This window comes from Heterocephalus glaber, unplaced genomic scaffold, assembly GCF_053883595.1.
Source record: "Heterocephalus glaber isolate CG9 unplaced genomic scaffold, H.glaber_assembly_v1.0 deba00001720, whole genome shotgun sequence".
In the NCBI taxonomy this organism is placed as follows: Eukaryota; Metazoa; Chordata; class Mammalia; order Rodentia; family Bathyergidae; genus Heterocephalus; species Heterocephalus glaber.
This window is the reverse complement of record NW_028258433.1, coordinates 7,488,595-7,515,739: the sequence shown is the minus strand read 5'-3', so window position 1 is coordinate 7,515,739 and position 27,145 is coordinate 7,488,595. Positions and strand designations below refer to the sequence as shown.

At 32.5% G+C, this 27,145-nt stretch overlaps 1 protein-coding gene across 6 annotated transcripts in view; it reads right to left on the bottom strand.

The window, feature by feature from the left end:
- The window catches only part of Nbea (neurobeachin), a 702,149-nt gene that overhangs the window by 582,310 nt on the left and 92,694 nt on the right, over nucleotides 1–27,145 (bottom strand). For all 6 annotated transcript variants that reach the window (XM_004854743.3, XM_087199596.1, XM_013075842.3 and 3 more), the window contains exons 3-8: nucleotides 23,932–24,032; nucleotides 23,592–23,687; nucleotides 20,661–20,782; nucleotides 19,541–19,667; nucleotides 14,767–14,886; nucleotides 12,170–12,316 (exon numbers count right to left, since the gene is read on the bottom strand). In XM_004854743.3, the coding sequence (XP_004854800.1) occupies nucleotides 12,170–12,316; nucleotides 14,767–14,886; nucleotides 19,541–19,667; nucleotides 20,661–20,782; nucleotides 23,592–23,687; nucleotides 23,932–24,032 (713 nt within the window). The remainder of the gene's footprint in view (nucleotides 1–12,169; nucleotides 12,317–14,766; nucleotides 14,887–19,540; nucleotides 19,668–20,660; nucleotides 20,783–23,591; nucleotides 23,688–23,931; nucleotides 24,033–27,145) is intronic.

Here is a 27,145-nt window from a genome sequence, read left to right as displayed (position 1 = left end):
TACAATAATATAAGAAATGGGATAAACCTTAGTCAGAGTTAAAAGAAGAAAGTATACAGTAGCTATGTGTATTCACAGTGGAATAAGATACTGCTTGCTGGGGCTGCAAAAAATCAAACCAAGTCTCAATATTTTCCACTGCTACCAGTCTTGTCTAATATATTATGTTTTAATTAAATAGGTGCAATAGCCTCCTAACTATTCTCCCTACTTACATCTTTCTCCCCTGTTTAATACAACAGCCAGAGTGATCCTTTTGATATCAGGCCAGAGCACTCAAGAATATTCAACGGCCTTTACTCCCATTCTGAAGAAAAAAAAGAAAAAGTTGTAATAATCACTGCAAGCTTCTAGTTTCTTTCTGAATTCATCTTATTACAAGTCACAGGGAAATACAGTCATTGTGTTCTTCAATCTGCCAAGCAAGTTCCTGTTCAATGGTCTATTCCTTTGCTCTCAAACTGCTTGGAAACCTCTTCCCTAGGTGTCCATTTGGCTTGCATCAATTTCACCTCTTTGAGGTCTGCAGAGAACCTCACTAAAGTCTCTAATTGTAGTCTGTTGCTTTCCAACTTTTCTATCTGCCTTTTTTTAATCCCCCATCATACCACCACACAGCACATTTTATGTTTTTCTTTTTCTTTTGTCTTTGTCTGTCCTCTTCCCATGGTAGTGTAAATACTACTCCCCTCTGAAGACAGGAGTTCCTTTCTGTTTTGTACTTTGTTGCATCCCCAGCACCTAGAATATGGCCAACCTTAACAATAAATACTATTAACAAACACTCACTGAAAGTATAAATGGAAGAATCCAGAACTGGCTACCATTCGTATTTAGTTTAACTTATACCTATTAGCTAACATTATTTATTTTGTTCTTCCCATTTACTAAATATATACTCCCTTTGATTTGAAAGAGAGGTCTACAGAATATGCTGTGATGAAATGCTGGGTACTTATTTATGTGCAGTTCAGGAAATGACTTAAAAGACTTTGAATTTGTTAATTTCATTTTATGGCTATTGAATTGAAGTGAATATATATTCCCAGACTTTTGGTAAAATATGGAAATATTTCAACCACATAGGTCCATTTATACACTTTCCAAAAGTTTCATTACTTGTCATATGTATTGCCATAATATTTGCTTAAATCTATTATATATACATATATATTTTAAAGAAATTATGAGAAAGGTTTTTTTTTACCTGTATGTCTAATTTCCAATGATCGTCATTCATTGCTAATTTGCTTTTTCAGTCAGTAAAGTGGGTCTGTTGGGACAAATTTCCCTTAATTCTCCTTTATCAAACCTAAAGGATATTTTCACTGAATGAAGAATTCTGAGTTGACAGGTTTATTTTTTTTCATTTTTCAGTACTTTAAAGACTGTTCCACTCCTACAGCATCCCTGTTTTCTGATAAGTGTACACTTATTCAAATCACTGTCCCTTATCAATTACCTAATTTTTTTCTCTGCCCACCTTCAAGGTTTTCTTTTTACCTTTGGTTTTCCAAATTTTTCAACAATATGCTTAAATTAGTTCTCCAAATTTATTTTGTTTGCAGATTACAAAGTTCTTCTAATTCACAAACGTATTTCTATCAAATCTGGGAAGTTATCGATCATTTCTTCAAACACTTTCTGTTCCATTCCCTGTTTAGCATATGACACATTTCACAGCTGCCCTGAACATCTCTATGGTTCTATTCCTTTTTCCCCCCCAATATCTTATCTCTCTTTTCAAATATTTTTATTAATCTGTATTTGAGTTCTCAATTATATTAATTCTGTCAGTAAATCCACATGGAAGTTTTTTTCTTAAACTTCAGATATATTTTTCAATTCTTAAATTTTTGATTTGTTTTAATGATTGGTAATTTCTATCATTTAAATAATTAGAAATAACATTTTCCTTTACCTCAATAGTTAATGAAAGCTCTCATCTCATACTTCCAACATTTGGGTTACCTTGGAGTCGACAGGTGTTGACATTCTCTTCCCCTGAGAATGTGTCACATTTTCTTGACTTTTTAGGATATTTATCTTAGTTATTTCGGATTATGTGCAGAAGGTTGTAATGGTCAATCTGCAGAGACTACATAGTTTTTTCAAAGTATTGACATGTTTGTTTTGGGAAATCATTCTTCTGTATCTATCTACTAAAAGTGGTGTTTCAGATCTCAGTTCAGTTTTTTTTGGTCCCGGGGATCGAACTCAGGACCTTGTGCTTACCAGGCAGGGGGCAGAACCACTGAGCTAAATCCCCAGGCCTCAGTTCAGTTTTAAAACCTTAACTTACAATCCATTATCAGTTCATTGTGCTCATACATGCCTCCAGAAGTCAGCCAGAGATTCACTATGAAATGTCCTTAAGTATATACTCAGACCCTTTTCTCGAAGCCTCTTTCCTGAGGTTCCCTATCAATCCCTATTTAGTGCTGGCTACTACAGTCCTTCTGAACCTAATTTTTTGAAAGAGATATCCCTGTCAAAGTGAAAAATGGAAATTTATAGTCTCTACTGAACATCTGTTCCATGTTTTGTCTGCTCTCAAAAACTTGTGTTTTCATTCAGTCACCAGATTTCTCCAGTTACTTTCTGTATTATGTCCGTAGTTTATAAGTGGTTATTTGTAGGAAGATGTGTTTGTTAGAAGCTTACCCCTTTACTCTACAAGGTGATTTTTAATTTTGCAGATTGTGTTATGCTTTTCCTTTCACCTGCCAGGCATTTATCAAAATATAATAAGCTTATAGAAACCATTATGTTGTCATTACTTAAATGGAGGACAGAAAACAAAATATTGAAAGGTTTAGCAATGGAGACTAATTACCTTCCATATGCGGCAATAAAACTATTAGAATACGTCTAATAAGAATTTTAAAATAATAAAACTTTATTAAAATATATTTTGCAAGCTTTGGCCAAAGGTCACACAGATCATTTAAAAATGTCACCCAAAAGTTTAATGTGTTCAGAGGTGGGGCTCTGGGAAGGTGCCTGGACTACAAAAGTGCTATATTCTGAATGTACTATTAGGGGGTAGGGCATGGTTGAAGGGGAAGGGTCACGAGGTATGACCTGAAGAATATATTCCTGTCCTCAGATCCTCTTTCTTCTTCTCTTTCCCTCTCCCTCCCTTCCTGGCTGGCATGAATTCAGCAGTTTTCTTCTGCCATGCCCTTCTACACAGTCAGTTCTGCTTTGGAGCCACCTATGTACTGAACCTTCTGAAACCACGAATAAATGAAATTTTTTGGGCCATGGATATAGCTCAGCTGCACAGCATCTGCCTGGCAAGCACAAGGTCTTGAGTTTGATTTCTGGTACCAGAAAAAGAAAAAGAAAAAGAAAAAGAAACTTCCCTCATTAAGCAAGTCTTAGGTATTTCATTCCAGTGATGGAAAAGTAGCTAATACATCACTTTAAGTATGAGACTTCATAATCTTGTAGACATTAAATAACCTCAACCAAACAGAGCTCCACAAATAAAATTAACACAATAAGTTTTACTTTACTACACAAAGTGAGGTCCTCTGTATTCTAAAAATTACTTCTAAAACCAATGACTTAATTGATACACAATACCCTGCCTTATTTAATGTTTGTAAAAATAACTAAGTAAAGAAAAGTCATTAACAAGCTATGCTCTGCAAAATCAGGACCTGGCATTCCACAGAAAGAATCTAGTCTAGTAACTAAAAAGTCAAAGCCACTAAAAACAGACTTAGATAGATAGATAGATAGATAGATAGATAGATAGATAGATAGATAGACAGATAGATAGATAAAAAGAATATATATTTATAGTTTTAAATGCATACAATTTGATGGCATCATTTGCAGTGAAGGAGTTAAATTTGTTCATTTGTGACATGCTTTATACATTAAACAAAGAATCATAAAGAATACACTTGAGGTCTGTAACAGAAAACTCCACATGATTTGAGGAAATATAAGTAGCATTATCATACAACACTAAATAATTTAAGCACATTTTATGATTCAAACCAAATGTCAACGAATTAATATATCCTATGTGCCTTTTAAATTCCAGCTGTGGTCCTCTCCTTTTTGAGAGTGATTCTCCCCAATACTTGATGAAGAAATTTGAGACTACAGTATGTGATACATTCAGATTAGTTCCTGTCCAAACACAACGGAATCTTCTTTTGCAACCTTTTCTCCTTTTTTTAATTCTCCAAAACTCTAGAAAAACATTTTTTAATATCAAAAATGTTTTCAGATACTACCTATCATGGTAGTGATTATACTTTTGCTATGTGAAATTGAAACATGCATATATAACAATGGATTTACAGGCAATCTCCACTAACAAATGGTTCAGTAGGCTTTATTTTAATGCCTATAGGCATTTATTTTAAAATGTCTGACTTTGATGTAGATCTACTATTATTAGAATACTAGGGAAGACTGTATCACATTAAGTACTTGTAAATACAACAACGTGACACAGGGCTACTGCCTATGTTCACAGTTCTTACAAAAGAATGTGAAGACAGCTAGCCATATGTAAAATTGCTATGTTTGCAAAGCTGTTCAAAACAATGTCTGTTTGTTTCTGAATGGAAAAATTTAACTGCTTATATTGCACCATTTTTCTTTTTGGTGTCAGGAAAATCCCACTGATTCTGAAGCTTAACCATACCAATAACACTATACCAAATTAATACTGTGTGTATCTATTTTTTCCTGACTTTTTACCTTTCTTTATGTTTTACTATTTGTTACTTGAATACAATTCTATTAGTGCTTAAAAGGAAGTTCAGGTATTGTGTGGAAAAGGGAAAGGGACAGAAAAGGCCAGCCTATTAATCCAAAAACATGAATTACAGAAAGATTTCCATGAAAGTCTACATATAGAAATATCAGTTTAAACATAACAAAAGGAACCAAGTGGGAAAAACATGGCCTTGCTACCAAAAATTCATTTCTAGAGCTATTAAATGGATAAGATGAACTGGAGAAAAGTATCAAGAAATGTCACTTGGACAGAAAAGTAATAAGACCACTGTATCTATTATGATTAATAAAGTAACTGAAAACAGAACAATCTTAATAAAGATAATTTCAAATTGGGCTTTACATGTCTAAAATAAAATGAAAATATGTCAATGCATAAGCATAAGAACAAAAGAGAGACACAAGGCAGAAGCCTGCCCTGAAAACAACTGCACAGGTAGGCAGGCTGTAGGCAGACCCCTGCCATGCCCCCCCCACCCCGCCCCCTACACCAAAAGCTTGGGCACATAGGCACCAGGAAAACACATGCCTGGAAATAGGTATGCAGCCTTCCCAGGCTCCAGCCAGGGGCCCACCCAGATATGATTTATGAGTGCACACAACTCCCAGCCAAAGTCCAGCTGCACAACAGCCCAGTGCTGGGATCCAGACTATCATTCTGAACCCAGAAAATGGTGCAATGGTGGGAAGGACAGAGAAGACCTCTCTAAGGCTTGTTGAGAACTGAAAGGCACTGTGAGACCAAAAGTGTCACATCAATAAAGCCAGAGGGAACTGCACTGGTTGAAATGAGAAGACACCTAAACAAGTCTCAAAACCTGACATCCAGATTGTCAAAGGTAACTCCAAGGGGCAAGGAAATAAAATCTGAAACTCAAACCATGGGTGTCCCAGAACTAGCCACAAAAGAGGATCTCAAAAAAAAATTAAATCAGAAATAATTTCTCATATAGCAACAGAGATTATGTACATAGTGAAAGACATGATTAATAATTCTAAAGCAGACACAGATTAAAAAAAAATGAGGAGCTGAGGAACATGATGGAATCCCAGCACAGGAAACAAATGGAATCCATGAAACAGATGCAAACAGATACCCAGGAGATTAAACCCCCTCTCAAAAAAAGTTTATGCAGGTGGGCATTTAGCTCAGTGGTTCCACTGCCTGCCTCACAAGTGCAAGTAAGTACAAGGTCCAAGTTGGATCCCTGGTAACAACAACAACAACAAAAACAGTTTATGCAGCAGAATGTGAGACGAGAATATCAGATATAGAAAATAGGACGGCAATTAGTGACAAGGAAAAGAAAGATTTCTTTAAAAAAGCAAGGGACCACGAGAAATCAATCCAGCAGCTGTGAGATGATGCAAAGAAGAATAACATAAGACTGATCAAAGTCAATGAAGAAACAGGAGAGAGTTCAGATGACATAAAAACAATGTTCACAGAAGCAATGGCAGAAAACTTCCCAAGCCGAGGAAAAGACTTTGACATACAGATAAGTGAGGCATATGGGACTCCAACTAGCCATGATCAAAAACAAAATTTATACCTAGGCATATACTACTCAAGATTCCAGAAACCCAACAGAAGAACAAAGTTCTACAAGCAGTTAGAGAAAAGAAACAAATCATATACAAAGGAAAGTCCACCAGAATCACAGCAGACTTCCCAACACAAACACTCAAATCAAGAACAGCCTGTAGTGAACTATTTCAAGCCCTACAAGAACACAACCTCCAACCCAGATTGATGTACCCTGCAAAATTATCTTTCAGAAATCGATGGAGAAATAAGATACTTTCACAACAAAGAACACATGAGGAACTTCATAAATACCAAACCAGCACTCCAAAACATTTTAAACAACATTCTGGGAAAAGACAATGAGGGTCACAAACTCCACAAAGCCTAGCAAAATGAATCCATCAGGCAAAACAAGAAATTAAATCCAAAGGAGGAGAATCCAACAACAGCAATAGGTCATAACAAGGATAAGTCAATACATATCAGTCCTAACCAGCAATGTTCATGGTCTCAATTCACCAATCAAAAGAAAGAGACTGGTAGAATGGGTCAAGACGTAAGGTCCAACAATGTGCTGCATACAAGACACACAATGCAAAAAGAAATTCATAGAACAAAAGTAAAAGGGGGGAGAACAATACTCCATGCAACAAAAAACCATAAAAAAGAAGGAGTAGCTATCCTATTTGCAGATAAAATGGATTTCAAATCAAAACTGATTAACAGAGACAAAGACGCCCACTACATCCTTGTAAAGGGAACAATCCAGGAGGAAGAAATGACAACTATAAATATATATTCAGCAAATACTAATGCACTCAACTATATAAAACAAATATTAGTGAACATGAAAAATGAAATAAGCACTAATACAGTAATAGTGGGGGACCTCAATACCCCACTGCCACAAATAGATAGATCAACTAGACAAAAAAAAAACCCAAAAAAAACAATGAAATGATGGAACTCAACCAAACTCTTGAACAAGTGGACTTAACAGATGTTTACAGAGAGTTCCACCATACAAAATCAGAATACATATTCTTTTCAGCTGCACACAGGTCGTTCTCCAAAACAGACCACATACTTGCTCAGAGGACATGTTTAACTAAATGAAAAGGAACTGAAGTTAACCCCTGTATATTATCAGACCATAATGCAATGAAATTGGAGATCAATAGCAAGAGAAAACACAATAACTTCATAAACACATGGAAACTGAACACACTCCTAAACAACCAATGGGACACAAAGGAAATTAAAGAAGAAATCAGACAGTTTCTATAATTAAATGACAATCCCAATGCAACATATCAGAATTTATGGGACACAATGAAAGCAGTCTTCCAAAGGAAATTCATAGCAGTGAATACGCATATTGGGAAAACAGACTGAGTTCAAATAAACAACCTAAGGCTGAAACTCAAGTTTCTAAACAAAGAAGAACAGCACAAACTCAAAGCTTTACAAAGGAGAAAATTATAACAATGAGAGCAGAAATCAATGCAATGGAGACTAAGAGAACTACTACCAAAGACCAGTGAAGCAAAGAGTTGTTTCTTCAAAAGAATAAACAAAATTGACAAACCCTTAGCCAACCTCATCAAAAAAAGGAAAGAAAAGGCCTAAATCCACACAATTAGGAATGAAAAGGATGAAATGACAACAGACCCAGCAGAGAGCCAGAAGATCAATACCTACTCTGAGAACCTATACGCCAATAATATGGAAAACACAGAAGAAACTGACAGCTTTCTAGATACATATGAATTACCAAAGTGGAACGAAGAAGACCTAAAACCTCTAAACAACCCGCTATCAATCAACGAAATTAAAAACATAATTAAAAACTTACCAACAAAGAAAAGGCCGGGTCCTGATGGCATCACTGCTGAATTCTACAGCACATTTAGAGAAGAACTATTGCCACTTCTGTTCAAACTCTTCAATAAAATTGAAAGGGAAGCAATACCCCCAAATTCATTCCTCAAAGCAAGCATGACCTTGATCCCAAAAGCAGAGAAACATTCAACTGAGAAAGAGACCTATAGGCAAATCTTCCTCATGAACTTAAGATGCAAAAAATATTCAATAAGGTACTGGCCAACAGAATGTAGAAGATCATCGAGAAGATCATACAACCTGACCAAGTGGAATTTATCCCAGGGATGCAGGCATGCTTCAACATATGAAGTCAGTAAATGTAATACACTATAGTAACAGAGCCAAGGACAAAAACCATATGATCATCTCAACAGATGCAGAAAAAGCCTTCAACAGAATCCAACACAAATTCATTTTTATCATGAATTTTACCATTCATGATAAAACCCTACAGAAAGTTAGGATAGATGGTCTCAACCTCGACCTGATAAAAGCCATCTATGAAAAACCAACAGCCAACATCATACTGAATGGTCAAAAACTGAAATCCTTCATGCTAAAATCAAGAACAAGACAAAGATGTCCACTATTACCACTCCTGTTCAATATAGTTTTGGAAACATTAGCCAAGAGAATGAAATAAAAGGAATAAAGACAGGAAATAAAGAAGTAAAATTGTCATTATTTGAAGATAACATGATACTCTATATAGAAGACCACAAGAATTCCACCAAAAGTCTTCTGGACCTAATAACCAAATTCAGTAGAGTAACTGGATGGATACAAGGTCAACACACAAAAATCAACAGCCTTCCTGTACACAAACAATAGACTCACCGACAGAGGAAATGGAGAAACAACTCCTTTCACAATAGCATCCAAAAATAATGAAATACCTAGGACTCAACCTAACAGAAGAAATCAAAGACCTCTACTCTGAAAACTACAGCACTCTGAAAAAAGGATCAATGAGGATATCAGAAAATGGAGACATCCCTTGCTCCTCGGTAGGAAAAACCAATATAGTGAAAATGGCCATACTTCCAAAACTGCCATATATATTTTGTGCAAGCCCAACTGAAATTCCAAAAGCATACTTCACAGAGCTTGAGAAAAAAATCCAAAAATTCATCTGGAAGAAGAAGAGACCCAGAATATCAAAAGCAATTCTAGGCAACAAAGACAAGATAGAGGGTATCACAATCCCCAACTTTAAACAATACTACAAAGCTACTGTGATAAAAACAGCACGGTACTGGCAAAGAAACAGACCTGAAGACCAGTGGAACAGATTAGAAGATGCAGAAACAACTCCAGACGCACTCAGCCACCTCATCTTTGACAAAGGTGCCAAACACCCTCACTGGAACAGAGATAGCCTCTTTAATAAATGGTGCTGGAAAAACGGGGTTTCAACTTGCCAAAGATTAAAACTAGACCTGTATCTCTCACCATGCACTACACTGAAGTGGAAGTAGACCAAAGATCTAAACATTAAAACAGAAACATCAAACAGGCTCAAAGAGAGTTTAGGTAGAACTCTTGAAGACACTGGGATAGGAAAAGATTTCCTGAACAAAAACCTCAGATGCAAGTGAACTAGCACAAAGAATGAATAACTGGGATCTCATCTTATTAAAAAGCTTCAGAGTTACGGATTTAGCTCAGTGGCACCACACCTGCCTCCCAAGTACAAGGTCCTTAGTTCAATCTCTGACCCCAAAAAAAGCTTTTGCACAGAAAGAGAAACCATCAGCAAAGTAAAGAGGCAACCCACAATGCGGGAAAAAAGTTTTATTAGCTGTTCCTCAGAACAAGGTGTACTCTCTAGAATATATAAAGAATTTTTAAAAATGAGACATCCCAAATTTAAAGTCCCAATCCAAAAATGGGCATCTGAAATGAACAGACATTTCTCAGACAAAGAAGTAAACCGCAAATAAACATGAAAAAATATTCAGCATCACTGGTCATTCGAGAGATGCAGATGAAAACAACACTGAGATTCCACCTCACCTCAGAAGGAATGGCTACTATCAAGAAATCAACCTGTAACAAATGCTGGTGGGATTGTGCAGAAAAATGAACCCTCTTCCACTTCTGGTTGGTGTGCAGACTGGTGCAACCACTGTGGAAATCAGTATGGAGATATCTCAAAGAACTAGGATTAGAAGTCCCATTTGACCCAGCTATTCCCCTGCTGGGTATCTTCCCCAAAGAATTAAAGGAATCAAACTACAGGGATATATGTGTACCCATGTTTATAGCAGCACATTTTGTAATAGCTAAAAGTAGGAAACAGGCCAATTGCCCATCAACTGGAGACTGAATAAAGAATACATGGGGTTTTTTATAAAATGAAGTACTACTCAGCCATAAAAAATTAGAAACTCAAGACATTTATAGCTAAATTTATGCACATTAAGGCCATACTCTTGATTGAAATAAATAGGACACACATGTTTAAATACCAAATTGTCTGGTGTGAGAAACAAAGTGTAAAAGACAACCAAAATTTATAACAGATAATGTTAAACAGGAAGAAAATTTTAAAAGGGGAAGGGGAAGTAGGTGGGATGCGGGAAAAATATGAAAAAAGGAAGCAAAAATAGAAACAAAACTTTGGTAAATAAAAGAGAGGTGGAGGGCTAGAACGGAAGGAAGGCGAATGGGAAAAAAATAAGAACCAAGATAAATAATGTAAAGGTACAAATTCCCAATGATGAATGTCATCATATTGTCTACCTAAAATGTATCAATAAACTTAATGACTATGCACATATATAAGTTTAGAGAAATAAAAAGAATGAAAAGATTAAAATGAATAATTGATAATTTGAAATAGGAAAAGCTCCAAAGGTGTAGGGGTGGCACAAGGGGAAGGGGAAAGGGAAGAAGGGAAAGGAAAAATTATGAGAAAGAAAAAAAAAAAGGAAACAAAGTCTCTGTAAATAAGCAAGGGTGGTGGGGGTGAAGGGCACATGGGTAATGGGGGAAAAAATAAGAACCAAGATACATCATGTTCAGGTACAAACACCCAATGATAAATGTATTGTATACTAAAATGTACCAATTAATATATAAATAAAAAAATTTTTTTTAATTTTAAAAAGAATATTTTAATGTTTAGTATTATTCTTCCATAAGACAATCTTTCGATTATTTGAACACTAAGTTTAAAAAAGTAAAAGCACTTCAATACAAAACTTTTACTCTTTAAAAATTATGATTATTTTTATTTACAATGTATAGTTCTCTCTCAGCTGCAAGTGTTTGGAACATTGCAATTATCAACAAAGTTTAAACAAAATGCATACATATTTCCCTAGTCAAGTTTGTTGCACATTGAAAATATACAATTCATATATGGAAATACCATGTCTTGCATAAAAGCCTTTACTTTGGAGTCAAATAAAAAGCAAAATTATTATTTTAGACAAAGTTAAATATGAAACAGGAAAAACATGACAAATCAATTAAAGAACTGACTTTGTAATATTAGGGTACTCACTATCAATTTCCTCATCTACTACAAAGGACAAACAGAAAGTAGACACTACAACTGACTAGTTTCAGTCTCACATAATATTTGATAATATTTTCCTTGTAAATATTTAACTGTCTCCCCACTTACCTCTAAGTTAACAAGACATTTATATAATGTTAACAATGATATAATGTATTTCAAAACTTCAGAGTTCAAAGGGCATATTAGGTAAAGTCATTTTATAAAATTTATTTTTTCAGAATTGGTAACAAAAAGTATGCCTCCAACATTATAAAACATTCTAAAGAATAAATAAGTTCTTCAAGGCAAAAGTTAAAAAAGAGAAAAAGCCCTTTTTAATAAAAATAAATATCACAATACCTGAGTTTCAAAAATATGACTTAAATCACATTAAAGAATGATTCTTCACTAAATATTATGGTGTTACAAAATTTTACCATTAAAATTTTCTACAGAGCTTATAATAAGATAGTTATTCCTACCTTATACCCAGGTCCTAACTGATGAATTGCAAATATCTGTGCTGGGTTAAGTGCTTCGCTGAACACATATACAGCACCAAGCTGACCGCAGAATACCCTATTTGCATCAGCAGTTTCTGAAGATCCAAGAAAGCACTTGTCATAGCTCTATTTTTTAAAGGTCACAAAAAAACAAATTATTATTTCATAATGACAAAAACAGTTAAGGAAACTTGTCTTCATTACCATAAATATCTTAACACATAACACAAAAGAAAATGTCAATTCATATTTTATTGATTTAAACAACAGCCAATAAAGATTCATAGAGAAAATAAAATCAGTGAAGTGATTTGTATTTATTGTTAAACAAGCAACCATCTATCCTTATCTTTAGAATTGATTATTTTCCATGTTATCATTATTCACAAAAATATATTTGTAATTATTTTAAGAAAGAAAAACTAGCTGTAAAACCAATGATTTATAATGGCTCATATTTAGAAAGAGATTCATCTAAATTAAGGAAATAACTACACCAAATTGTACCCACAGGATCTCATTTTTAAAATTCTACTTCAATTTTCCATTATCAATTAATTTCTGTTTTATTACACAAAATCAACAATAGAAGAGAATCAGTTCCTTCTCTTACATGAGTAAGCCTTATACAGAATCAAATAAACGCTGGTCATTTAAACCTGCTTCCTAAGAGAAGAGGGCAGGTATAGTGCTCTCCCTCTGGAAAATTTTGCACCTAGGAAGGCAAGTTTAAAAGTCCCTTCCACATATTCTTATAAAACCCCACCCATTCAGAGCAGCAAAACCAGTCACTGTTCAGTTTCTTCCATCAACACAGGATATTCTACACCTAATCTCCTTTTGGTGCCTCAACAAAATTTTAAAACAATGTGAAGTGTCCAATAACATGAACTCCTCATTAAGTACACAGCTTGTAATTAAAATTATGAAAATCAAAGATGTTATTACTTCATAAAATATGTGTATGTGTATGTAAGCGTTTCCATTTCTTTAGGTATATCACAAATAATTTAAAAAACTAAGCCTTTCTTTAATATATTGTCTTATCAACTAATGACATTCAACAAGTATACAGGTAGGAAGCAGAATTTCATCTGTGTGTTCCAATTCTGATAAAATTGTTCTCTTCAACATTTATTGACTCTGGCTTAATTATGAGTTTGTAAGACAGAAAAAAACTTCTAGGAAAGGCAGATAGAAAACACTTTAAGGTTAACAAGGCTTATGCCATTTCTGCTGCATAGTCTTTGAATTTTTCTTTCTGTTCATGTCTTTTTAAAAATCAAACATTTAAAAAACAAGATTCTTAGCTACTAGGTCATACAAAAACAAGCTAAGGGCCAGATTTATCCTGTAGAGTACAGTCTACTATCCTCACCATAGGGGACAACCTATGGACTATGCACATGGTACTATTTAAGAGATAAAATAAGAAAATACAGTATGCCCCTTGCCCTTTAGGACATTAAAGTTAAAAAGAGATACGGATAAAATAGAGAAGGGGACTTTGTTTTGGTTTTCTTAAGGCATTATAAACTAGATATGCTGGAACAGCATTGAAACACATATTTTACTTAGGTTCTAATAGGGCAGGATGAAGACAAGGGAGAGCCAAATGTAGAGAAATGGTAAGTGCCTCTGAGTTTTCAACTCTAGATTTCCTTTATCTGAAACTCAACTCTCACCTCTCCCAACTGTAACACGCTGGTTGAAACCAGTATTATTACCACAGTAACTAACCTCCTTGCTTTTACAGTAATTCCCTCCAGGGTATTTTCAATAATGCTGTCAGACTGATGTTTTTAAAATATAACCAGACATTACTTGTCCTCTCAAAGCCTTCCAAGATTTTTTATGCTGGGTAAGTGGGGAAAGCCCAGGCCTTATCTCTGATTATGAAGCCCTATATAATTGGCCCCATACTGCCTGCATAATCTCATCTGTTAATAGTATTCTGTATCCCTCTGCTCTCTCTGCTCTGAACTGGCTGTCTTATTCCTTGAATTTTCCAGGCCCAAAAGCCTTCGTACTTATGCCTCTCAGTGATGGGCTGTCCCCAAATATCCTCGTGACTTGTTTCAATCCTCACTAAAATTATTTCTGGACAATCTTAATTTCTCCTTTCCCTACACTACCTCTTATGTCTGGTACCCACCTTATTTTTCTCCATACTACACTATTTGTATTTTTTTTTCTCTATACTATATTATTTGTGTATTATTTATTTATATATTATTTATTTTGTTTTAAGTGCTCCTTCCCTATACATACAAGAGATAAGACCCTTTTTTTAGTGCTTGATATTCTAGAGAAAATAGGATAATACACTTACATTTCTTGACCTAAAATACCTAAAAATTTGTCCAGGTAATTTTTGGTTTTTTAATATCATTAACTATCTTTTTAACAATTTTACCATACTAAATTTAAATTGTAAATGATTCACTTAATGAAAAAACATATTTCAAAGTAAAATTCAAATGTTTCTATCAAGCTATTTTTTTCAGTTCATGTTATATGGATAGACCATAGTCTCAAGTACATTAGAGTACAGAATAAAAAATTTAAAAACTTACATCATTTGTATTAACATGCCAAGCCATATCACCATAAGATACCAGTTGCCCATTAACATAACACCGAATTTCACTGTTCCTCCATCGATTGTAAATGTGGACAATGCTGATCATGTACCACTTAAATAAAGAAAATTAAAAATATCAAAAGATAAAGCTAAATTATATTATCTAAAATATAGTCGTAGCCTTCAAAATACCCTTTAAGAAAACGATTGGTAAATTATTAATGATCATTTACTACCATTTCCTCAAGTTCATTCCTCTCATTTCTCACTTTAAAGATGACAGAAATGACACATAAGTAAATCTGATGGAGACAGAGTCAGAATCCCTAGCTCCCCAGACTGACAGTCTTCTTCTACAATATCAGGATCCAAAATTGTGGAAATATAATTACACCTGTGTTTTTCTTTTAATAACATTTACATTATGGCAAGCACTTCAGATACCTACAGCCACCATAGGCCCAGTTTTCCTGGAATTTAAATTCTAGTCAAATGGACATGTAAGAGACAAATAAACAATTAGAGAATTACAAGTCACTATGATTATTATGAGGGAAAAACAATAAACTGAGAAAAAGCAACCTAATATTTTACTTTAAATTGTAAAGTTTAGGTGGTTTTACTTTTACAACTTAAATTTATTACATCCACTAATAATTTATTGTATCCACTAATAATTATATATAATTATATATTTTAATTTAATAATGCGTGAATACTTATTAAGAACCAATAATGAGTTCACCTTCAGTTCCAATTTTAGAATTCGTAAAGTCAGTAAAAGTCATTTTAAGAGTTAATTTTGATATGAGATGTAGTGGATCAAAATTTAGTCTTTTCAAAATTAACAGTTTAAGGCACAGAACATAAAAATATTTTTCTAAAGTATACAAAAGTAACATGATTTATAGATATTTAAATAAGTATGCCTTTAAGAGCTAAGGGGGAAATTTAGACAAGTTTCCCTTGCCCAAAACTTAAAATGTGAACTTTGTTGTACAGATTAATTAAACATGTTACTCAATTATTTCATATATTGAGAATTTAAAAGCTACAACAGTAATACTTGATCACTAAAATTCTAAAGATTCCATGGACTCTGAAATATTTTGAATAAAATTCAGTTTCATTGATTTCTCCTTAGAAAATAAAAACTTAGAGAACATAGCAATAGAAAAATAACGATGTTCCTCCATTATAGAGATCATGGTGAACCATTTAAATAACTAAAACATATGCTCCTGGGCCGGGGATTTAGCTCAGTGGTACTGCTACCTGCCTCACAAGAGCAAGGTCCCTAGTTCAATCCCCAGTGCCAAAAAAATTAAATAAAATAAAAATAAAACATATGCTCCTTTTTTAACTTGTTTCATTCTAGATAATCTCTAATTTATTATGAACTGAGTCTCTCACTCGATCAGAAAAAACATATATGCTTGTCCTCATGAAAATCAGAAAAATCTTTAATGTAGTCATGTAACAACTCTGCTTCTGAATATTACAAAATTACCAGGAAGAAGCTATAGAAACACAGGGTTCAAGTAAATTTAAAAGTAATCTTATAGACTTTTACATATTTAATAATTAAAACGTACACACATCACATTCACTGAATTTGAATATATTCAACCAGAATACTATGTAACAAAATATGCAATCAATATTTGGGTAAAATATTTTTGAATTTCTAAATAGACATAAATGCCTATGCAGAGGCAAAAATTTCCTGCCCAAAGATAGTTTTATCATAAATATTACATGTATTATATTTATTTATGTCCTTAATATCAAAACAAAAATGCTCATTTAACAAGTATTTATTGAGTTCTTACCACTTATTATCCTAGGCAGGGCAAACCTTATAGTAAAAAAAAAAAAAGAAAGAAAGAAAAAAATGATACTGTGGGCTCATTGTATCAGAGATCCAATATTCCTGTGGCTTAACGGTAATCTGCCCTGAAAAAAGGTTCACAATCCAATTGCCATACACTGTACTAAAGAACAAAAGTTGAACCTAGAAAGGGAACAAATGCTTAATCATATAGGAATAGGAACACCTATCTACATTTTATCTTTGTTTGAACTTTCAGATGTTTGATTGCTCTGACACAAAGATGCAGCCTGGTTAACAGGCAGGAACATACCTCTAGAAAGCTCAGCTGATAGTGAATGAATAACATATTACAAATTAAATTAATATAGCTGCATATTTCTTTTTTCTTGTTATGTATTAGCTGGACAGCAGATTTCAAAATACAATTCAAGCTGGTATCCACTTCTATGGGATATTTAGTAAAGATATATAACATGGGCCAAAATATTAACAGTAGTACAATATCCCTTTCCTTGAAGCCATGATTACAGAAGTAGCAAAACCTAGCAAAATGTTCAATCTTGGGAAATAAAAAAATCAGAACTACTAGGATTAGATGAATTTCTTCCAAGAAAAGTTTCTACATTATCAAATCAGGAAGTTTAATAATACTTTTATTAAAAAGCACCAATTATTTATAAACGCACAGCTTACATATCCCCACCACACAGATGCACATACAAATACACATGCACGTGTCACTTAAAATACACACAAACACACACTAACTGGTCTAAAATCTGAATCTCTGGTCTAAAAACTGGTTCTAATTATTCCAAAGAAGGTTAAACAATGAACAGAAAAGAAAGTCAAGAAAAAAAGGAAGGAGAAGGAGACAGGGAGGGGAAAAAGAAAGATGAAAAAAATGGATAAAAGAGAAGGAAGAAAAGGTTAAGGAAGGAGTAGAAAAAGATGAAGAAAAAGGAGGAAGAAGAAAGAATAAGAATGAATGGTAATTAAAGTAATATTTCTTCAAAAGTTCTTCAAATTTAATTTTTCAGAACTGAAGTGATATAAAGATCACATATGAAAGTTCACCTTTGAAAAAGTCCTTGAATTAATAATATAATTATTAAACAACACTATTTTAATAGATGCAAAAATTATGAGTGCATAATTTATATCTAATTTACATGTTTGTATAAAATATGAAACATAACTATTATTAAGTTGTGTAAAATATATTATCAAAATATTAGTATTTAAATAAAAATATAAAACTATGTACCAGCTCTTAGCATTGTAAATAACTGCATTTTCCATTAAGCCTGTGCAAAATACTTTCTCAAAAAGCATAAAATATCTTTTAATGTTCATGAATAAAATTCTAATTCCTTATGTACAGCATCAAAAAGGCTAATAAACTTTAGTTTTTAAATGAGTACCATACAGCAATAACCCAAATCACCTGGGCTTTATTACCCTGACTATCTACTTACTGCCCCATGGAAAAGATCCTTGGCATCCTTACCTATTAGAAAAATACTGACCACGGGGCTCAGAACTACTTCTTTTTACTTTATCAATAATAACTCCCCACTAATCACATTCTACTAGGAAATAAACTGTTTCATATAAGTTAGTTGTTTGCTGTCCAAATAAATGTAATTACTCCTTAGAAAGTAAAAGGGGTTTGATATTAAAGTCATATTTTATTCATTTATCCAATATATCTTACTGGCAGTCTACTAAGTTCAATGTTCTCTGCTAGGCATTTGAGAGAATATAAAGATGAATGCAACAAAAATCTTAGTATCGATAGCTAATAAATAATGTACATATAAATAAATAATGAAAGTTTAAATAAAACAATTGCTATAAGAAATACTGAAATAAAATGCTCTGAGAGATTAAACATGGGATTAAGACAAATCAGGAAGAGATTATACAAAAATGTTGTCATATAAAATGGAACATACCAGTATGATAGGATTTGAAAACCTAGAGCTATGGGGAAGGAGACAAGTAAATGTAGCTCATATCACATACTGAATACATAATTGAAAAGGAAAAAATAAAATGAAACAAAACATTCAAACTGTAAAGAACTAGGCTAAAAAATTCAGTCAATTCTGTAGTTAGTGAGAAATAAATAATGAGTCTGAGCAATGGAATATGACCAGGAAGAGAAATTTCACATTAATATGGTAACAGGAAGAAGCAGCAAATCATCCAAGATGAAGAAAGGGCAATATGAACAATTTAAGCAGCGGGTAAAGAAATTTTAAAGAAAGATAAATATTAGCAGGGACAGAATATTTGTTGCGAAAGTTAAACTAATATAATGATAAAATAGGAATGAAAAACAAAGTTAACTCAATTCCTGATTATTATGGAGATGGTAGACATCTTAATCAGAGGACTTCAGAACATAAGTATATATGGGACGAGAAATAGTTAATTCACTGTTACATATTCTGAGATCCAGGTCCAGAAAGAAATCCAGATGGCTACATCTCATACTAGATGAGAATACAAGAGTTTTAAAGAAAATAATATGGAAGGGTAGGCTATCATGAAACTGAATAAAAATTTCCAAATAAAATGTAAGCATCATAAAAGCAGAGATGTTTTCTGTTTAGTTCACTGTCATACCCTAGTGCTTACAAGAGTGTCTGCTACTCATTAATTACTCAATATTCATTGAAAGAATGCCGTAAAACAGATCATACTGAAAGAATGAAAGAGCATGAGACACATTACAAGATTTCAAAAGATTGATCTTACAGAAAAAAGTTAGAAATAAAAGTAAAAAAGTAAATATAGACAAGAATAAGACAAAAGCATTAAATTATAAGAAAACCAGTGAAAGAGAACATTACAGAAGTTATACCAGAAAAGTTTTAAGATAAAGGAAATGTGAATTTCAATAGAAATATTTACTTTTGCTTACCTTGCGTGGTTGAAAATCATATTTCACACAGTGCTGAAAACCTTTTCCTTTGGACTTCAGAGATGTAACTATTAAACAATTGCCAACAAAATGTGCAGAGTAACCAACTCCTTTGCTAGTACGAAAACTGTAAAAAATATAATATAGTAATAAACTGAAATAAGAAGCATATGCCTAATGCCTATTTAAATTATTTTATATAAAAACTGAACTTATTTCACTGCAGAGTAGGAGTTTAACACATACCAAATAAAAACTAAAGTATAACAAATTTAATTAGCTAAAAGATAAAAACAGAAACAGTGAATTTAAAATGGGAAATAAAATAAATAAGCTTTGAATATTTCAATTTAAAATACCACAAATACATAAAAACAAACTACTTCATCTAACTTTAAGGACCATCTTCAATTAGCAAATACAAAACAAATTTACATACATATAAGTATCTTCTATAACAACTTGGCCTCTAACTCTACTATGCCTTTGAAGAGCTTTACAAAGAAAGTCAGAGCTAACTTACAAATAATGTGTTTCATCAAATAATTGTATATTTTAATCAGAATAAGAAAAAAGTAACTATGAAATTTTATTTGACTGTAATTTTTTTTTTGGTATCAGGGATTGAACTTGGCACCTTGAGCTTACAAGGCATGCAGCAGAACCACTGAGCTAAATCCCCGGCCCTGATGATAATTTGTTATATGGTTATTACTATTTTTAAAAGTATATGTCAATTATGACCACAGAACAAAATACAGGAAAAAGCAAAGGGAACGAAATCTAATGGGAATGAGTTTGTTTTTTCTTTCCTAGATTAGGGGCCAGCAATCCCAAGACCTCCACAATTGATCTACATTGAAGCCGACTGGCTAGGGAAAATCTGAAACCCTTGACTCTCAGACTGCAATGGTGGTAAAGAGGGAGGCACAGTCCCCTAGAATCAACAGAAAAAGGAATAAAAAAAAATTTATTTAGCTGAGTCTTCATAGTCTTAACACACACACACACACACACACATATATTATATAGTCCAAATTATATGTAGCTTGTTACATTATATAGTTAAAAAACAAAAACACTTAAAGACAAAAGTCCCAGCATGGAACATGTTACTTACCAATAAAGATAAGGTTTATCCTTATCAACATTAATGTTATTTAAAGGATCCATACGAAACCAAGTGTTTAGGGTGAAGCCATTCTGATAAGGCCACTTTGCAATAGGAGGCAATGCAATTGCCTACAAAGCAATGAAAAAAGATAAAGTATCAGTTAAAGGAAGTATGAACTCAGTAAGGTCAAATTAGCCCTTTACAGAATAAAGTATGTGAGATATAAATTTCAGAAAATTATTAGCTATAGAAGTTAGAAACTGTTATTTTATTTGTTAGATATCTATATATTATTTGATTATAAAAGCATTGTTTTCAAACAGTGAATTAAGTTTCATGTCTAGGTAATGTGGTTTTGGACTTTTCCCCTTTAATTTCACCAATATGCAGTCCCTTATATATATGGCTCAGGATTTTCAGTTTTTACAGTTTATGCTAGCTTTTAGTAATATCTTATTTGACTATAGGAGGCCGAATCTTCAAAGACAAAAACAACTGTGCTAGAGAGTATTATTGGAATCAACATTAAAGAAACATAAATGTTAGTGATAATACAAATGAAATCAAATGAAGGTAAAAGCACCTGGTTACAGCTATCGCTGACATGTTTGAAAGAATTCTCTTTTCTCCATTATTTTACATACCTTTGCAATGGCTTACTCCAAACCAACAGTCTTAATACTTTGTGCATTATCTGCTTCATCATTCAGCTCTACTAAGCCCTAAATTATAACTAATTTATACTGCATTAACCAAAAAAAAAAAAATAGAGAAAAAAAATCAAGACAGGGTGCTCTTCAAGTTGTATGCTGAAATGCTGATAACAGCAGAACACTGAAAATCCAAAGAAAACTAGAGAAATACTATGTGGACTTAACGGATTCAATAATGTTAAAATACTCTATTCTCTCCAAATTATTCTATAGACTTAACAGAAACAAAACCATGACAGGCCTTTTCTTTTATCTATTTTCTTTTTCAATGTTGTTGATGAAATCCAGGGCCTCTTTCATACTAAGGAAGACTTTAAAATGAGTTGCATCCTCAGCCCTACAGTAGGTTTTCTATTAAAATTTGACAAGTTTATTCAACAATGCACATAAATCAAGAATAACCAGGGGCCAGGGATTTAGCTCAGTGGTTTTGCCACCTGCTGTGAAAGCGCAAGGACCCGAGTTCGATCTCTGGTACCAAAAAAAATAAAAGAAGAACCATAACAGGGCCAGGTATTTAGCTCAGTGATTTTGCCACCTGCTGAGCAAGTGCAAGGACCCCAGTTTGATCCCCGGTACCAAAAAAAAAAGAATAACCATAACTTTTAAAAGTGAAGAAGAAATATTAAGAACTACTACCTATACAAGTATAATAATAAAGACAATGTGACACTGGCATAGGAACAGAAATATAAAACAAGAGAACAAACAAGAGTACAGAAATAGATATACCTAATTATGATCAAATAATTTTCAAGAAATGTGTCAAGTAATCCAAAGTGAAAGGACTGTCTCTTCAACAACTGGTAACGCAACAGATGAAGATGCAACCAAGTAAAACTTAACTCCAACTTTGCTCATACCATATAAAAATAATTCATACAAAAGGAACCAAAACTATATGTAAGAATTAAACCTACAGAACTCTTCTTAAAAAGCTTAAGAGAGAAAAGTATTGTCACTCTGGCTATGAAAGATTTCGTAGAATGCAAAAGCATCTATCATAAAAGAAAAAAATTTAATTGGACCACATCAATTTTAAGGAATCTCTAGAAACAACCTAGATGCCCATCAACTGACGAATGGATTTTTAAAAAGTAATATATGGAATATTATTCAGCCATAAAGAACAACAAGGTCATATCATGTACAAGACAATGGATGGATTGTGAGTCTGTAATGTTAAGTAAAGTAAGTCAGTCACAGAAAACTAAATATCACATTATTTCTCTTAAATAAGAAACCCAGAATATAAATAAGTTAAAGAGTAAAATAAAGGAAAGATGGTAGAAAACAGAGAGACAGACTTTTGGGATATGAGGCAGGGTATCAGAGTAAGGGGTAAGGGTGAGGGGCGTAAACGGATGAACAATGATCATGTATCATATACCAATTCTCCAAAACAATGAAACTATTATGTGTCACATATCACATATATTTATATGTTACATGAATTTAAAAAAGAAATAATGTTAAGAAAATAAAAAGAAAAGCCACAGGTTAGGAGAAAATATTTGGTAAATATGTATCTAACACCACAAACATATACCCCAAATTTATAATGAACTCTTAATTAAGACAATCAAATATTTACATCAACAGTACTGAATCCAGACATCACAAAAAAGAGGAATTAGTAACAAACATATGAAAGAATGCTTATCATCATAAGCCATGAAATAGAAAAACTACAATGAAGAACTATTATATAACCACTTAAATGACTAAAATTTAAACTACTAAAAATGTTCAAGATACAGATCAATTCGAATTTTCACATTGCTTATGGAAATGTAAAATTTTCCATTACAGAAAATGATTTGACAGTTTTTCATAAAGGTAAATATACACTTATTACAAAGCCCAGCAATCTCATTCAGGCATTAAGAGATAAAACATATGCCCACAGGAAAACCTTTCCTTGAGTGTTCATTGCAGTTTTATTTACAATAGCTGAAAACTAGAAACCCAAATGCCCATTAAGTAGTGGACAAAAAAAGTAATATAGCAATAAAATGCAATACTACTCAGAACAAAGAGATACAGAATAATCTAATTATTAAAGCTACAGGAACTATCTCAAAAGCATTATTGTAAATGAAAGAAGACAATTATAAAAGACTACCTAAAAGGTAAAACTAAAGCAACACAAATCAGAAATTGCAAGTGACAGGGGCTCAATGACTTAAAAATAAATAAAAACAAACACACGTAATAAACTTACCGCAGCGCTACAACCAGGGAAATTGAAAAAAGTATCAGGACCATGTCTTTGTGGCATCTGATTAAGAACTGACAATAATTTTACTGCATGTCTTGGCTGAGAATACAATAAAAGAAGAAAATCATTTTACAAAATTAGCAACAATACCTGATATACCACTTTAGTTATTGGACTATGCAATAACTAAAAAGAAAATTAATTTTGAATCATTTACTAAATAGTTTAAGAGGAAAATGGTTTCCAGTATGAACTCAAATACACAGATGTCTAGGGACAAGTTATTGAACATGAAGTACTAACAGAGTGATACTGAATAGTCTTGCCTCTGACCACAGCTTACCCAGATTCCACTTTCTCCTCGAAGCATGCTGAACAAAAGCTTCAACTCCTTGACAGTGATGCTGTAGCTGGCAAGAACCCCCAACATATCAACTAGAAGATCTTCAAAGGAAAATAAAGTTATTCTGAACTCTAGTCATGAGCTGCCATCTGTCAAGGTAATATACTTTTTAAAAGAACAAAGTTATCAGTTGGCAATTATATATATATATATGTATACACACACACACATGCATATGTAAAATACCGAAGGGTCCACATGAATAGCCATTCTAATTAACAATTTACACATATACAAAGATTTGCAGAGAAAGGGAGATTATAAAATGCAAAGGTAAAAAAGATTTAACATTATAAATTGGTTATTTTTCAAATGAAAAACAAACAGTTGACCATATTTTCTTTCAGAATTATCTATTCTTAATAAAATGCTTTCTTGCAATATTCCTTGGACTAGTAACAATTTTGAGTACTTACTCTATGTGGGGCACTATTCAATGTGGCTTATATGTATTAAGGTCACAAATCCACACAATAGATCTATAACAAGGGTACAATAATTATCCCCTTTTAAAAATAAGCAAATTATGGCACACATAACTTAATCCCCCTTCCAAAGAACACATACCTAACAATTGGTTGAGTCAGGACTCAAACCCAGACAGTCTGGCTCCAGAACCCTCACTCCTTTCTACTAATATATAAGAGGAGGTGTAACTTAAACATATGACTAGTGATAACCATTATGATAATGAGTATTTTTGCTCATACTAAAGAAACACCAGCTTACTAAATAATAATATCTTTCTTATCTGTGATTAGTTTTTCTACATATGATGAATATTTCTTTCAATATTCTTTAAAAGAAATTAAATATCTAAATACTTACACTACTTCATTTTGTCAATTTCTAAAGTATTTCCTAAGAATGAAAACTACTACACAAGTTAATACAAGCCAATGAGATATATATACATATACATGTATATATTCATCAATAAAGAAAAAAGGTTGGATCAGGGTAAACAGAAATGATTATAACTATATAATGACATATATAATAATTATATATAACATATTTAGTATCACAGATTGGCAATTAGAATTTGAAATGTTAAAATACTTATTTGTTCATCTCAAAAATAGATATTCAATATGGTTATTTTCATCAATAAATAAATAATTGATTCTTTACCACATGAGCAAGCAATCTATGACAAAATTGTGACGCTGGACATGCCAATTTTGAGAGATCATTCAATGAAACAAAATGTTTCACCATTTAAACAATAAAATGTAAGAAAATATTAGTGCATATAAAAATAAAGGTGTATTTCTAAAAAAGACTTCATCATAAAAGGAAGCATCTTAAAAACGCTAAACATGCCTTGTTTTTAATTAAGCAATTAACTGTGTAGGCAACCATCATTTAAGATTTCTTAAAGGTTTACATACAAATACTGTTTTAAAAATCAAACTTCTATTTGCAATACACATGATGTATGACATGTAAGTTTGTATGTAGTTACAATTTTTTTAAATCCCTTAATATTGGACATGAAAAATTACCAAGAAGCCCAGTTCCATTTATTATAGCAGTTATTTTCTGGACAAGAATTTTGAAAGAAAAAAATATTATGACTATTGTACTCAATTATCAGTTTACAATAGACGTTTAACCACCTTTTAGTGATATGTTCACATGAATAAATGAAAGTACCTCTTTGGACTTAACATACTACACTTTCAGAAATGAAAACTAATAGTGTTTTGGTGGCTATTTGTTCTTCCTTAGTATGATATTTAATTTTTAATTTCTAAAAAAGTGAAATACACATTTTCTCTGACAGTCCATTTTCTTACATCCATCTATCATCAGGCTCTTCTGTAAGGAAATATTTAAAATAACAGAATAAAAATTTTGTTCTATCTATATTATTACTATAAAGAAAAGACAAGAGAATTAAGGAACTTTATATAATAGAATATACCAACACATGAACTTTTATGGTACTTTCCTCACAGTTACTTTACATCCCAATATTCATGAATTTTATTCCAGTGAACTACTGTGCATGTAATTCTGGATCTTTTGCTAAACAGTAAGTACTCTGTTATGTGGCAGCGAATTTATTTACAAAAACAAAACTTAAAGCCATAAGCCCAGATAGAAGGATTGAAAGATCATATGATATTCTATACAGCAAGTATAACATAAAATTTTATACACATAAATTCCTAATAACTCTAGAATTTACAGAAGCAGTACTGTATCTTTATTAGAAAGATATTTTAAGAAATATAAGTCTGAATCTTTATCATCAAGTTAGTCATTCATGACCAATATTGAGAATGCTAAAAATAATGCTCAACAGAGATAAGTACTACTTTGAAAAACAATTAGAAATGATTTTAACACTTTCTAAAAAATTAAATTATAAAAAGGATTATTTTAAAATATAAAAATCATTCTTTAACTCCTTGATTTCATTCTTCCTTAATGTTTTTTTCCACAACATTAAAATTAATGTATCTGAGTCAAAAGATTAAAAAGCATTCTCTGGTGTCTAAACTACTTTTAAAGATCAGATACAACATTGTGAAGAACCAGATTAGCACTTTTGGGATTTTGAAAATATTTTTGTGTCAGAAGACACTCATGCTGAAGAGCCAAAGTTTAGAAGAATCAACATTTCAAACTCTAAAATTATTTTCTATAAATAACTGTTGCCCTCGGACCATTATTTAAAACATTTCTACTGAAGTGCATCTAACCCCAGACTGGAATTAACATGCAGAAGAAATAAAAGGATTGGTGGTGACAAATCACAGCTTTCAAAGTCACTGCTTTGAATGACCACAAGCAAAACAATCAATAATTCACACCTGAAATTTTGTGCAAATTTCATGTCCTATTCCACAATATATATGGTTATTTTGATACAGAAGCTTTCTCCCCCACCCTAAAATCAAAGTAAAATAATAACTTCCAAAAGAAATAGTATTCTAAGGTTTTTACTATCTCCTGTCATTTGTCATTGTTCCATACACACCAAATTTATGACCATATAACAGGTATAATTTGGTAAAGAGCTCACTCATAATTCAGAACTGAAATATGTTTTGTAGTATTTTAATCATGTTAAGGCATAATTATATAATGCATAAAAGTATATAGTTTATTTTATATTGACTTCATAGTACTTGCTCTGGAG